Source organism: Felis catus, chromosome C1 (genome assembly GCF_018350175.1).
Source record: "Felis catus isolate Fca126 chromosome C1, F.catus_Fca126_mat1.0, whole genome shotgun sequence".
In the NCBI taxonomy this organism is placed as follows: Eukaryota; Metazoa; Chordata; class Mammalia; order Carnivora; family Felidae; genus Felis; species Felis catus.
In genome coordinates, this window is record NC_058375.1 from 126,297,127 (window position 1) to 126,311,875 (window position 14,749).

Here is a 14,749-nt window from a genome sequence, read left to right on the forward strand (position 1 = left end):
TACATTAAAGTATGCTCTCTCTACATCCACTTTGAGAGTTTTTATCATAAATGAATGTTGAAATTTGTCAAAAGCTTTTTCTGCATCTATTGAAGTGATCATATGACTTTTTATCCTTCATTTTGTTAACGTGGTGTATCATATTCATTGATTTTGAATATTGAATCCATTCTTGCATTCATGAAATAAATCCCACTTGATCATGGGGTATGACCCTTTTAATGGATTATTAAATTCATTTTGCTAATATTTTGTGGAGGATTTTTGCATCTATATTCATCAGGAATATTGACCTGTAATTTTCTTTTCTTGTGGCCCCCTTGTCTGTGGCCAGGGTAATTTTGGGTTCATAAAATGAATTCAAAAGAGTGCCCTCCTCTTTTATTTCTCACAAGAGTTTGAGAAGGATAAGTATTAATACTTCTTTGAATGTTTGGTAGGATTCACAAGTGAAGCCATCTGGTCCTGGACTTTGGCTGGGAAGTTTTTTTTTTTTAATTTTTTTTTTTTCAACGTTTATTCATTTTTGGGACAGAGAGAGACAGAGCATGAACGGGGGAGGGGCAGAGAGAGAGGGAGACACAGAATCGGAAACAGGCTCCAGGCTCCGAGCCATCAGCCCAGAGCCTGACGTGGGGCTCGAACTCACGGACCGCGAGATCGTGACCTGGCTGAAGTCGGACGCTTAACCGACTGCGCCACCCAGGCGCCCCTGGCTGGGAAGTTTTTGATCACTGATTCAATCTTCTCACTAGTGATTGGTCTGTTCAGATTTTCTATTTTGTTATGATTAAATCTTGGTAGGTTATATGTCTCTAGGAATATATCCATTTCTTCTAGATTGTCCAACTTGTTGGCATATAATTGTTCATAGTAGTCTCATGATCCTTTGTATTTCGTGGTATCAGGTTGTAACTTCTCTTTCATTTCTGATTTTATTTATTTGAGTTCTCTTTTTTTTTCTTGGTGAGTCTAGTTAAAGGCTTGTCAATTTTGTTTATCTTCTCAAAAAACCAGCTCTTAGTTTCACTAATCTTCTCTATTGTCTTTTTAGTCTCTATTTCATTTATTTTTGCTCTAATATTTGTTATTTCCTTCCTTATACTAACTTTGGGCTTTCTGTGTTCTTCTTTTTCTAGTTCCCTTAGGTATGGAGTTAGGTTGTTCAGGACTTTTCTTGTTCTTGGAGTAGGCATGTGTTGCTATAAACCTCCCTCTTGGAATTGCTTTTGCTGCATTCCACACATTTTGTTATATTTCCATTTTCCTTTGTCTCAAGATATTTTTTGTTTTCTCTTTTGATTTCTTTGATTCATTGGTTGGTCAGGAGTATGTTGTTTAATCTCCATATATTTATGAATTTTACAGTTTTCTTCATGCAATTAATTTCTAGTTGGATACCATTGTGGTCAGAAAAGATGATTAATACAGTTTCAGTCCTCTTAAATTTATTGAGACTTGTTTTGTGGCCTAACATGTGATCTATCCTGGAGTACGTTCTGAGTGCACTTATTTTAATACAAATGTTTCCTCATTGATTTATGTCTAGATGACATTGATGCATGTGAAGTATTAAAATCCCCTAATATTATTGTATTTCTCCCAATTTCTCCCTGTATGTCTGTTAATATTTGTTTTCTATATTTAGGTTATCCTATGTTGGATACATAAATATTTACAAATGTTATATTCTCTTGCTGGACTGACACCTTTATCATTATGTAATGCCCATCTTTGTCTCTTATTACAGCCTGTGTTTTAAAGTGTACTCCAGCTTTCTTTTGGTTTCCATTTTCATGAAATATCTTTTTCCATCTCTTCACTTTAAGTGTGTGGATCTTAACACCTGAAGTGAGTCTCTCATAGGCAGCATACAGATGGGTCTTTCTCTTTTTTATCCATTCAGCCACTCCATGTCTTTTGATTGGAGAATTTAGTCCATCTACACATAAAGTAATTGTTAATAGTTATGTGTGTATTGCCATTTTGGTAATTATTTACTGGTAATTTTTGTAGCTCTTCTCTGTTCCTTTCTCTTTATCTTGCTCTCTTCCTTTGTAGTTTGATGATTTTTGTTAGTGGTATGCTTATATTCCTTTATCTTTTGTGTTTTTACTATAGGTTTTTTGCTTTGTGGTTATGATGAGGCTTACATATCACCACTTATAACTATAATAGTCTATTTTAAGTTGATAATAACTTAAGTTTGATCTTATTCTAACTTTTACTACTTTTGTCTTTTAAACTCCATACTAGCCATATGAGTGACTAACACTGCCTTTGCTATATATTTACCTTTCCAGCGAGATTTAGTCTTTAATATATTTCAAGTTACCAATTAGTGCCTTTTCTGTTCAGCTTAAAGATGTCCCTTTAACATTTCTTGAAAAACCAGTTCAGTAGTGATGAACTACTTTAGCATTTGCTTGTCTGGAAAACATTTTTCCTTCAATTCTGAATGATAAATTTTCTGGGTAGAGTATTCTTGGAACTTTTTTTCTCTAAGCACTTTGAATATATCATGTCACTCCTGGCCTGCAACATTTTTGGTGAAAAATCTGCTGATAGTCTTATGGCAGTTCTTTTGTATGTAATAAGCTATTTTTCTCTTGCTGCCTTTAAGAGTTTCTCCTTGTCTTTAACTTTTGACGTTTTAATTATAATGTGCCCCAGTGTGGGTCTCTTTGGGTTCATCTTATGTGGAACTCTCTGTGCCTCCTGAATCTGGATATCTGTTTTCTTCTCCAAGTTAGGGAAATTTTCAGGCATTATTTCTTCAAACAAAATTTCTGTTCCTTTCTCTCTCTTCTCCTTCTAGGAGCCCTATAATGTGAGTGTTAGTCTGTTCAATGTTGTCCCATAAGCAACTGAAGCTATCTTCACTTTTTTTCATTTTCTTTTTGCTGTTCTGATTAGGTGTTCTTGAGTTGACTGATCCTTTCTTCCACTTCATCCAGGCTGCTGTGGAACCCCTCTAGACTACTTTTTAGTTCAGTTATTGTGTTCTTCAACTCTCTGGATTCTATTTGGTATTTTCTTCTATTCTCCATCTCTTCACTGAAATTCTCATTGTGTTTATCCATTCTACTCCCCAGTTTGGTGAGATCTTTATGACCAGCACTTTGAACTTTTTGCCAAGTAAATTACTTATCTCTCCTTCATTAAGGTTTTTTTTCCTGTGGTTTTATCTTGTTCTTTCATTTGGAACATATTCTTCTGTTTCTTCATTTTGTTTGACTCTCTGTGTTGGAACTATACAGTAGATGAAACAACTACCTCTCTCAGTCTTGAAGGGGTGGCCTTGTGTAGCAGATGAATCTTGCTGTTCAACCCTGTCCCAGGTCTTCGTCATCTCTCCAATCTATGTGCGTGTCCAAGCAGTCTATTATATTTTAATGACTCCCAGTAGTTGAGGATATACCAAGACCTGTCCCTGTCCCTAAGGGGGGGATCTTAGCACCTGGATTAATGCTATTGGGAAGCCAGACCCTCAAGCAGCACCTTTTAAAAGTATGCAAGTATAGGGGCACCTGGGTGGCTCAGTCGGTTAAGTGACTGACTTCGGCTCAGGTCACGATCCCAAGATTCATGGGTTCGAGCCCTGCGTCAGGCTCTGTGCAGACAGCTCAGAGCCTGGAGCCTGCTTCAGATTCTGTGTCTCCCTCTCTCTCTCTGTGCCCCTCCCCTACTTGTGCTCTGTCTCTCTCTGTCTCTCAGAAATAAACATTAAAAATATTTTTTAAGTATGCAAATATATATAGTCCTATGGGACTGCAAGCATAAGCCCTGCTGGCCAGGTCACCTGAATGTATTCCCTGAGTGGCAGTCACAAAACTTGAAGCTTCAGAAGAGTGTATAAGCTCTTTGCTGGGAGATACTAGAAAGCTGGAGCAAGACAGAGGGAAAGCACCAAATTGACATCCACATTCTACATTCCCTGAATGCAACCCCATTGCCCACTAAATGTGTGCTAAACCGGAAGCCTGCCCCTCAAACCAAAGCTCCTGGACAAGCCAAGTGGCTTCCTTCACAGAAAACTGGAAGGGGAGGTGTGCCTCAGTCTGCCATCTATACAGTTTTTCCAAGAACCGTCTCTCTGATTGCCATAGTCCTGTGGGACCCAGGAATGCAAGCCTCCCTCACCACCAGATCAAGGCAACCAAGGGTCATCCCTTGGGTGGCAGCTGCAAATATCAGGGCACCAGCCACATGTAAAGATCCCCTCCAGAAGACACTAGTGCTCTGGAGCACAGTAGAGGGAGAGCATACAGTTTCCATCCTTGTACGGTCTGGAAAGGGTGATGATTAGCTCATAGATGTGTTTTAAATAGGGGGCATACCTCTCAAGCCACAGCCATGATAATGAGCTAATAGTCATCTTTCACAGAAAGACTAAGTTCTTGGGTATATTGCTTTTTGGTGTGCCCTGGGATGGTAGCTATTTAAGAAGTCTTTCTCCATTGGTTACAGTCCTGTGGGACCCACAAGCATAAGCTGCACTGGCCAGGTGATACAGAGGTATCCCCTAGTAGCAGCTACAAAAATCTGTGCCAGACAGGGTACAAGTTCCTTTCTAGGTGACACTGATTATTACAGTCCCATAGGACCTGGAAAGTAAGTTCCCCTGGCCTCCAGAGCCAGGTGGTCAAGAGGCATCCTCTGGGTGGAAGCCACAAAGATTGGGTCACCAGACACATGAAAGAGCTCCCTTCCAGGAGATACCCATGCTCTGGAGCATGGCAAAGGGAGAGCTCAAAGATGTGCCCACCAGACTCCAACCCTAGAGAGTATTCCAGCAGGCTCCTAGGTGTATGTTTTTAAAAGATGTCTACCCCTCAGGATAGCACTTTAATATAAGCATGGTGGCCTCCTTCACTTCACAAATTGTGGGCATGATTGACCACCTCTCAGCTGGGCCATGGGGCAGCTAAGTCTGAGTTCTTGAGCCCTTTAAGAGCCACTTCTCATAATCATAATCTTGTGGGTCTTGGGACATGAGCCCCATTGGTTTTCAAAGTTAGATGTTTGGGAGGCTTGTCTTTCAGGTACATGTCCTGAAAGTAGAGGTATCCTGTGTGGAGTTTCAGCTCAGGTCATGATCTCATGGTTTGTGGGTTCAAGCCCCAGATTGGTCTCCATGCTGGCAATGCAGGCAGCCTGCTTGGGATCCTTTCTGCCCCTTCCTCACTGATGCACACATGTATGTGCCTGCTCTTTCTCTCTCTCTCAAGATAAATAAATAAACTTAAAAAAAAGATTGATCAGATATAAACATTAGGTAGCAGAGTCCTGGGAAATTTGTAAGAAGCTAAATTGCATGGAAATCTCTAGACATCTTTTATATCTATGGATTAGACATTTCCCATTGTTCTATATGATATAAAGTATTCCTAAACCTGTAAAATGAAGAATTTGAAGGTAAAAATATTTGAGGGGCACCTGGCTGGGTTGGTCAGTGAAGTGTGAACTCTTGATCTCAGGGTTGTGGGTTTGAGCCCCACGTTGGGTGTAGAGATTCTTTTAAAATAAAAACTTAAATAAAAAAAAAGAATGTTTGAAAACTTCATACTTCCTTCTTCCCATTTTAGCCATGGTAATTCTAACCATCACCACCCCCGCTCTAGGTTTCCCATCTCAGCAACATCTAAAAACCCTGAAGCATCCTGATTTGGGTTTCTCACACCTATATGCCTATGCTATCAGCAAATCCTATTGGTGAAACCTTCATGCTATATTCCTAGTCTGACCTTTCTCCCCCACTATTTTCTAAACCACTGTCATCTCTTCCCTGTGTCTGGCTCTAACACCCACTTGCTCTCTGACCCAAAACAGCTGGCATTGGCGTAGCTAACCTCTGAGGTCCTGGTTAGTACTAAGAGTCTGGTCTAACTTAGAGAAGGGAGTAAACCGAGCTCACTATGGCCCAGGTGATCTACTTTTGTTATTTTATTTCATCCTCATAGCAACCTAATGAGGCAGGTACTATTCTCCCCCTTTGAAGGAGACTCAGACATTGATGGCTGCCCACCCAGGACCATTCTCCCTTGCCTCCTTGTTACCAGAGCCTGATTTTGTTGAGCGGTGACAATGAGCCCAGTTCACAGTGAATCAGCGAGTCAGAATTAGTCAAAGCCGGTTTCGGTAACCATACTCCACTTTACTCATGATTGCTACAGACATGGACACAAGACATATAAGGGAAAGTCTGCTGGGAGTTCACGGGCAGGTGTTTTCTCCCTGATGAGAGAAGAGAAAGCCCTTTATGCCGTGTCCCTGTTGCTTCATGCTTTGGATATTATCAGGAGAGGAGGTGTGGCTGACAGCTTTGTCAGTCTTGTGGCAGTCATGAAGTGGGGGGATGGGATGTGCCTGGGGATGGATGAAGGAAAGGATGAGAAAAGTTTGGTCCTTGGTGGTCTCATTGAGCCTGGTACTGCCTACCTCTGAGCTTCTTCTCAAGTAAACCATAACATCCTTCTGAATTAAGCCAGGCTAGCTGAGAATCCTGTTACACGGAAACCAAAGCGTCCTTACACAGAAACAACTCACTTGAGGACATGCAGCCAGAAACGGTCAACACAAGGCTGTGAAGCCACCTGTCTGTCTATAGAGCCAGAGTGGACAGGCCCTTGCCTCTGCCCCACCCCTAGTTTAATTTGAACTCTACACCACTGGAATGGCACGGGTTTAAACAAGTATGCTAGCATTTATCCTCTGCCACAGCTGGTACTGGATCCTGATCTGAACACAGCTGCACTCTTCACCCTTCTCAGTGGGGCCTTCCTGAATGTCGCCCCCCTAGGAGCCAGGTTCCCCCCTCAGCATTGTGGAGACAGTTGTCAGATGCCATCATAATACCCAATGAAACTCATAGGAAGTCACTGGCGTCCTCACTCATCTGCCTTCAGGGCATCCCCTTCATTTGACTGTGCTTATGTCTGGAGCTTGATTGACCCCATTTGGCCTGTTTTCAGGAGTTAAGGTAGATCCTTCCCTCAAATGAGCATGTTCTCATCAGAGGCCTCAGAAATCAAGCCACTCATTATTTTACTGGACTCAGAGAGCTTGGTGGGGGGGCTGTAATTGGAATGTTCTCTCTCCCCGCTCCTGGCCTAACCCTGCACCAGAATAATTTGACCTATAGATGTTTAAGCAAATAGTTCCAAGAGATGTCAAAAGGTTGGGCTACCTTCAAATGTCTCTCCCACTAACCTGCTCCAGGGTGAGAAATTCCTACCCTTAGTCAGTCCTAGGAAATAGAGCATTTCCAGAGTGTATCTTTTGCAAAACAAATGTTTTGCTTAGCAGGGATAGCACATCATCTCCCTTGCTATACATAAGACTCTCACATGTTGCCTCCATTTATGTGGACATAAAACCCATCTCTGTTTGAAACTCTGTACTTTTTAAATGTGACTTATTATTATCTGTTTTTCTTTCTCATATTCTGTGAGCTTTACAAATGTGAGAGGCCTTATTTTTTTTTAGTTGCTACTGGAGTCTGGGCATCTAGGATGGCACTTGACATTTAATAGGTATTTAATAAATCTAGATGGAAAGAATAAAAGAACTGAAGCACAAGGGAGAGTGAAAAGAGGAAGGAAGTGGAGGTGAGTGCAAATAATTCTTTTAAGAAAAGAGAAAAAGATAATGGGTGGTAAAGAGGGGCACGGAGAGAAGGGAGATTGTTGTTAATGGCAGACTGAGAAGAAGGGGATGTAGGGAAGTAGGACTTTCAGATAAGCACTGTCCACTGCCAACTCTGGGCGGCATAATTTGCATTGCATTGCATTGCATTGCATTGCATTGCATTGCATTGCATGTGATTAGCACCCCCTACAGTTGTGCAATGCAGTGGTCCATTTATGTAAGATGGTCCAGTTATGTAATAACTGATGAAGAAGACAGGGTGGGGATAGAGAGCATAGGATGGCCTTAATTAGAGTGTTCATCCTTTGAGACTGGACAGGGGTAAAGTGGGAGGGAGAAAATTAGGGCAGTTCTTCCCTGATGTAAGCCATTTTTTTGGTCATGTAGGAGATAAAGCCATCCAACTATGAGAGAACTGGGGTTGTGTGAAGGGCTTAAGGAAATTAATGAGGGTTTGGAAGAGAAGGGAGAGTGGACTAAAGACAAGTAAAAGGATGTAACTAAACCACAAGGAACGTTCTAGGGATCACAGATCTATTCTGGCACCAATACAAGAACTGGAGATCTGGGATCACCCAAGAGAAAGAAGAGAAGGCTGGGAAATACAGTGGTGGGGAGCGGTCGAGACTGGAGAACTGTCTTCTATGCACAGCCTCTAATTGACAAGTGTTTGCAAAACTCGTTAAGTTGTCTAGACACAGGAAGTATATTCTTATTGGAACTACAGTTTATAATGGTTTGATTCTCCAGCCAGCAGTCTGTCAAAACCCATTTATTCTTCAGAGTCTGTGAAGTCATGAACTAATGTTGTATTAAGCCTTCAATGTCATCTCCCACTATTACTAATTATAACCTTTCTGCGGGAAAATGTATTCCAGGTTACAGTTCAGTAGACCAGGAACACCTCTCCCTACCACCATCCACCTCTGAGGCTCTCACCTTGCTTGTCAGTCCAACAAGTGGTGAGAGTTCAGAGCTAGCCTCATCAGTGGGACCAAACCTCTATACACTATTGTTAGTTGCAAAACTCTATACACCCTTGTTAGCTTCATTCACTGAATCAGGCACTGGACCCATATGCATTTGTAAAGGGACTGAGAGCTCCCCTAGGAATTCCAAATTCCACACTGCTGGCAGTGCCACCATTTGGGCTTGGGGGAGGGTCGTGTTAGGGAAGGGCACATTCTCAGACAAGTCTTCCTTTGATGGAGTGGTCATTCCTAAGTCATAACACTTCACCACGGAAAGGACCTCTAGACTTTGACCCAGCAGATCTATTTCTAGGAATATATCTGGTTGAAATGCCTGCACAAAGGTGCAAAAATAATGCTCAAAGCTGTTCACTGTAGCATTGTCTGTAATTTTAAAAAGGTGGAAACAATGCAAACATTCGTCTGGGGGAGAATGTGACCTTTAAAAGGATGTGGTAGATCTACAAGTATTAACATAGTATATGACTGATATATTCATGATACAGAATTGATTTTAAAAAGTGGATTATAAACAATATGTGTTATGTCAAATGAGATATAGCTTTATAACAGAATATACACAGGTTAAAATATGTATGTATATGCATGACTACAAATGTACTTATTAAAAAACACCTTATAGGATGAACACCTCATCACTAACAGTGGTTACCTCTAGGGGAAAGATTGAAGTGAGGGGCTGGAGGAGAAATGGAACTTCCATACTCTACTTCATACATTACAGAATTGCCAGAACTTTTTTACAATGAACCTGTATTATTTCTATGATAAAAACAGCATTTGAACTAATTTTTAAAGGATATTAGACATTGTAAATGTATCAGTGCACCATAAATTAATCTATAAATAGAATGTTTTCCCAATGAAAATGCCACAAGGGCTTTTTTGGGAATATAACCAGCTGATTCTAAAGTTCATATGGAAAAATAAACATACTGGAATAACCAGAAATTTTCTGAAAAACAAGAGAAATGAGAGGAGACAAAACCTATGCATTAAAATGCACTATCAGGGGCTTCTGGGTGGCTCAATCTGTGAAGTGTCTGACTCTTAATTTCGGCCCAGGTCATGATCTCTAGAATCATGAGATTGAGCCCCGCATGGGGCTCCACGCTGTCAGCTCAGAGCCTGCTTGGGATTCTTTCTCTCCCTCCCTCTCTGCCCCCTACCCCTTCCATGCTCCCTCTCTCTCTTTCTCTCTCTCAAAATAAACATTAAAAAATATATTTTTTTTAATTTATTCATTTTGAGAGAGAGAGAGAGAGAGACAGTGCACATAAGTGGGGGAGGGGAGGAGAAAAGGAAGGAGAAAGAATCCCAAGCAGGCTCCACACTGTCAGCACAGAGCCTGATGCAGGTCTCAAATTCACAAACCACAAGATCATGATGAAACCAAGAGTCGTTGCTTAACTGACTGAGCCACCCAGAAGTCCCTAAAAAGATATATATTTTAAAAATGCACTATCAAAGCCACAATAATTAATAGAATTACCTGGGTAGTGACCTGTGATTCAACAGGTAGCTCAATTCAATAGAAAAGAGCCCAGAAATAGACACAAATGCTTATGAAAATTTGTTAATGGATAAAGATGGCACTTCAAACCAATGAGGACAACAACTCCTTCATTAAATGGTATCTGGACAACTGGGTTGCCAGCTTTGGGGGAGAAAAGAACTGAATCCTTCATCTGATCCCTACACCTAATAAGTTCCAGGTAAATCTAGATATGACATTAAAGATAAAACCTATAAAAGTATTAGAATAAAGTATGAGAGACTATGAGAATATTTTACACTATAGGAATGGAGAGTGTACTTCCAAGCAATATGCAAAGCCCAGAAGCCATAGAAAAAAATCACTGATGTATTTGACTTGATAAAATTAAAATTTTTCTACATGACAAATATCATGAGCAAAGCAAAAACAGACAAACCACAGCCTGAAAAAAAAACACCTGTATAATAAGTGTCAGGAGGCTAACTTCCTTAATATATATATGCCTTCTAAATTAAAATTTTAAGAGTTCAATGAACCAGTAGAAAATGAGCAGAACCATGAATAGGAAATTCACGTAAATATAAATACTGGGGCACCAACCAGCATCCAACTCTTGATTTCAGCTCACGGTTCACGAAATCAAGCCCCATGTTTGGGGTTCTCTCTCCCTCTCTCTCTGCCCCTTCCCCACATGCTCTCTCAAGCACATGCTCTCCCTCTCTCTCTCAAAAATAAACTACACACACACACACACACACACACACACACACACACACACACACAAAGGGCTCATGACCACATAAAAGATGGTCAATCTTGCATGAAACATCACAGTATCATTTTTCACCTATTAGCTTGATAAAGATTTTTTTTAAGTTTAGTAATAAAGTTTTAGTAAGGCCATGAATAAGCAGAGACCCCTACAATGTCAGTGTGAAGGGGAACATCCTCTTTGGAAAGGCACTTGGTGGTACCAGAATAAAATGGGCACCCATCCCTCGATACTGCGTTCCACTTCTAAAAGCTCATCCTTTATAGCTATGCATGTGTGTAAAGATGTATATTCAAAGACTATAGGAGCAAAGACTAGACACAACTAACCTACAATCAATAGGGAAACTGGTTAAATAGACTGTGGTACACCCACATCAGGGAATGAAACATTATGCAGCTCTGGAAAAGAATAAGGGAGTTTTATGTATGCAGATATGGAACAATCTTCACTATATTCTTTAGTGGAAAAGCAGTGGGCAAAGCAGTGTGTGTAATATACTGTAATTTGTGGACAAAGGGGGAAATGATATCTGTATTCATGGAATCTCTGGAAGCATGTATAAGAAAGTGGTTACAGTGTTTGCATCTGGGGAGAGAGACCAAGGACTACAAGTTTGGGGTATAGGAGACTTATTGTTCTTACACTTTATTCAGAGTATTTAAATTGTTTCCCAAGCACATTCATTCATTTTCAGTTAAACAAACAAAATATGTTTTAAAGTACAGCCCGAGAGATCATTAACTAAGTCCAAGCCTCCCATTCCACAAAGAAAAGGAAACCCAGCCCATTCACACATTTCCTCAACGGACATTTTTGAGTGCCATAATAGGTTCCTATTGCTGCCTAGCAAATTACCATAAACTCATTGGCTGAAAACAACACAAATTTATTCTCATATTTCTTGCGATCAGAAATCTAAAACCTGGTGCCAGGTCTGTATTCCTTCTGGAGCATCTAGAGGAGGATCTTTGTCCTGGCTTTACCCAGCTTCAAGAGGCTGCCCACATTCCTTGGCTCATGGACCTTTCTAGCAACTGCATCATTCCAGCCTCTGCTTCCCTCATTGGACCTCCTTCTCTGACTCTGCCCTCCTGTTCCCTTGCTTATGACATCCCTCATGATTATGTTAATCCAGATAATCCAGGACAATTTCCTGATCTCAAAACCCTTAATCACATCAGCAAAGCCCAAAGAGCAAAAGGCCAGGTAAGGTAACATATTCCCAGGTTTTGGAGATTAGCACTTAGACATCTTTGGGGGCCCTTGTTCTACCTACCACAAGTTCCTTCTGTGAGCTGCTGTTCACTGAGGATACAGCAATGAAAACAAGATACACAATTCCTGCCTCATGGAGTTCACATTTCACTGGGGTCAGGGGCGATATAGAAGCAGTACAAGTAAAATAAATAACGTTAGATGGTGACTGGTGCTTTAGAGAGAGAGAGCAGGAAAAGGACAGTTGGGACTGGGGGAGGGGGCATTTTTAAACTAGGAAGCCCTGGGGCGCCTGGGTGGCTCAGTAGGTTAAGCGGCTGACTTCGGCTCAGGTCATGATCTCGCGGTCTGTGAGTTCGAGCCCCGCGTCAGGCTCTGTGCTGACAGCTCAGAGCCTGGAGCCTGTTTCAGATTCTGTATCTCCCTCTCTCTCTGCCCCTCCCCTGTTCATGCTCTGTCTCTCCCTGTCTCAAAAATAAATAAAACGTTAAAAAAAAATAAAAAAAAAATAAACTAGGAAGCCCTCCCTGGGAAAGGGATATTGGTGAGAAGATGTGGAGGAGGTGAGGGAGAGGCTATGCAGTCATCTGCAGGAAGAGTGCTCCAGGTAGAAGAGACAGCAGATGCAAAGACCCTGAGGCTAGAGTGCATCTGCCATGTTCATGGAGAAGGTGATACATGTGGCTGGAGAAGGTAAGGGAGATGTTAGAAGAGGCTAGAGAGTCACAAGGGGGCACATGGTGCAGGGTCTTCCAGCCCACTGTGAGCCTGCCTTTTACTTGGAGTGAGATGGAGCTTCTAGAGGAATTTGAGCAGAAACAGTAAAAAAAAAAATCCATCTTTTCAAAATGTTTATTTATTTATTTTGAGAGAGAGAGAGCATGTGTGCATGAGTGGAGGAGGGGAAGAGAGAGCGGGAGAGAGAGAGAATCTGTCAGCACAGAGCCCCATGTGGGCCTCAATCCCATGAACTGAGCTGAAATCAAGAGTCAGAGGCTCAACCAATTGAGCCACCCAGACACCCCAAAACAGTGACAGGATCCGTCTTAACTAAAATTCTGTTTAAAGGCAAGTGAGGAAGGCAGGAGACTCCTGTGGGAATCTGGGCATCAGACAGTTGGTAGTGTGTTCATGGCACTACCGGTGGAGGTGAAGAGAAGTGATTTGCTTTTATGATATGACAGGATGTGACATATATGCTAGCCAGATTTACAGACAGATTGTTTGTAGGATGTGAGAGAAATTGGTAAGTCAAGACTTATCTAAGGATTTTGGCCTGAGCAGTTGGAAGGATGGTACTGCCATTATTAGAGAAGCAGGTTTTCAAGAGTAGTGGACTTGAGGGGGATTATTAGTTCAGTTTTGGAAATGTGAATTTGGAGATTCTATCGGATGTCGAAGTGGAGTTGCTGAATGGGTAGCTGTAAATTCAAATCTCAAATTCAGAAAAGAGGGCCAATCACAGATGAAAATGGGCGTCAGAGAAATGGCATTTAAGAACATGAGCTTGAACAACAGGCCATCTGTTGGCTAAGCCAAAGCTTGACCCCAGATCCCCTTGCTCCTGCCCTTTTGCATTGGTGATATGAGGTAGAGACTGACTATTATTCCTTATTCTTCCATTTATAAAAGAACTAATTTCTCTTTTTTTTAAATTTTTTTTTCTTTCAACGTTTTTATTTATTTTTGGGACAGAGAGAGACAGAGCATGAACGGGGGAGGGGCAGAGAGAGAGGGAGACACAGAATCGGAAACAGGCTCCAGGCTCTGAGCCATCAGCCCAGAGCCTGACGCGGGCCCGAACTCACCGACCGTGAGATCGTGACCTGGCTGAAGTCGGATGCTTAACCGACTGCGCCACCCAGGCGCCCCTAATTTCTCTTTTTTAATAGGAAAGTATTTCATGTTCAGTTTATAAACTGAAAGCCAGATAATAAATGTCAAAAATGCAAAAGACCTATAATCCCACTTACTATAAATAATCGCTATTAACCATTTGACATATCTCCCTTTCGGACTCTTGCCCATGTAAAATATACATTTTTGCATGTTACAAAATGCCCAAAAGGGATTCATTGATTTAGGTGTTTTGTTTTGTTTTGTTTTTACCTTGTAAAGAAATATGAAAAAGGGAATGAAGGGCCCCTTGGGAAGCTCACCTGGTGAATATCCATCCATGAAATTATCATCACCATCCCAAATGCAGGCTTTCTGCCCAGGATGCTTCATTTTGCAGGATGGCCAGTGCCTCATCCTAGGGTATACGGCCACTCAGCCCTGCCATCTGTTGAGTAGACAAGGGAGCCTGGTTTCCTCACATGCACCCCTGGCACCTGGTGATAAATACATAAATGAGCACTGGGCTGGTATGACTGTCTTTTATATAATATGCCTCACCACCACGGAGCTCCTACCCTACACCATAGTTGAGTAAGTCAGAGGCTGTTTCTGTGGCAGCAGGAAATTTATTTCGTTACCCAAACTGTGAGGTTCAGGAAAGGTTATTGAGCAGTGGTTTCACAGTGGAAAGAGAATTGTCTCAGACAACAGGGGGGAAAAAACCCTTGGGAATTCATTTTGTCTTTTCAGCTCCCAGAACATCTTATTCAGACGGTAACT

The 14,749-nt window shown here is 41.5% G+C and overlaps 1 protein-coding gene across 1 annotated transcript in view; it reads right to left on the minus strand.

The window, feature by feature from the left end:
* Positions 1–14,462, minus strand: part of TMEM163 (transmembrane protein 163) — a 277,826-nt gene extending 263,364 nt beyond the window's left edge. The window contains exon 1 of the mRNA XM_045033711.1: positions 14,290–14,462. Coding sequence (XP_044889646.1) covers positions 14,290–14,383 — 94 coding nt within the window. The 5' untranslated portion in view covers positions 14,384–14,462. The remainder of the gene's footprint in view (positions 1–14,289) is intronic.
* Between the last annotated feature and the right edge of the window lie 287 nt (positions 14,463–14,749).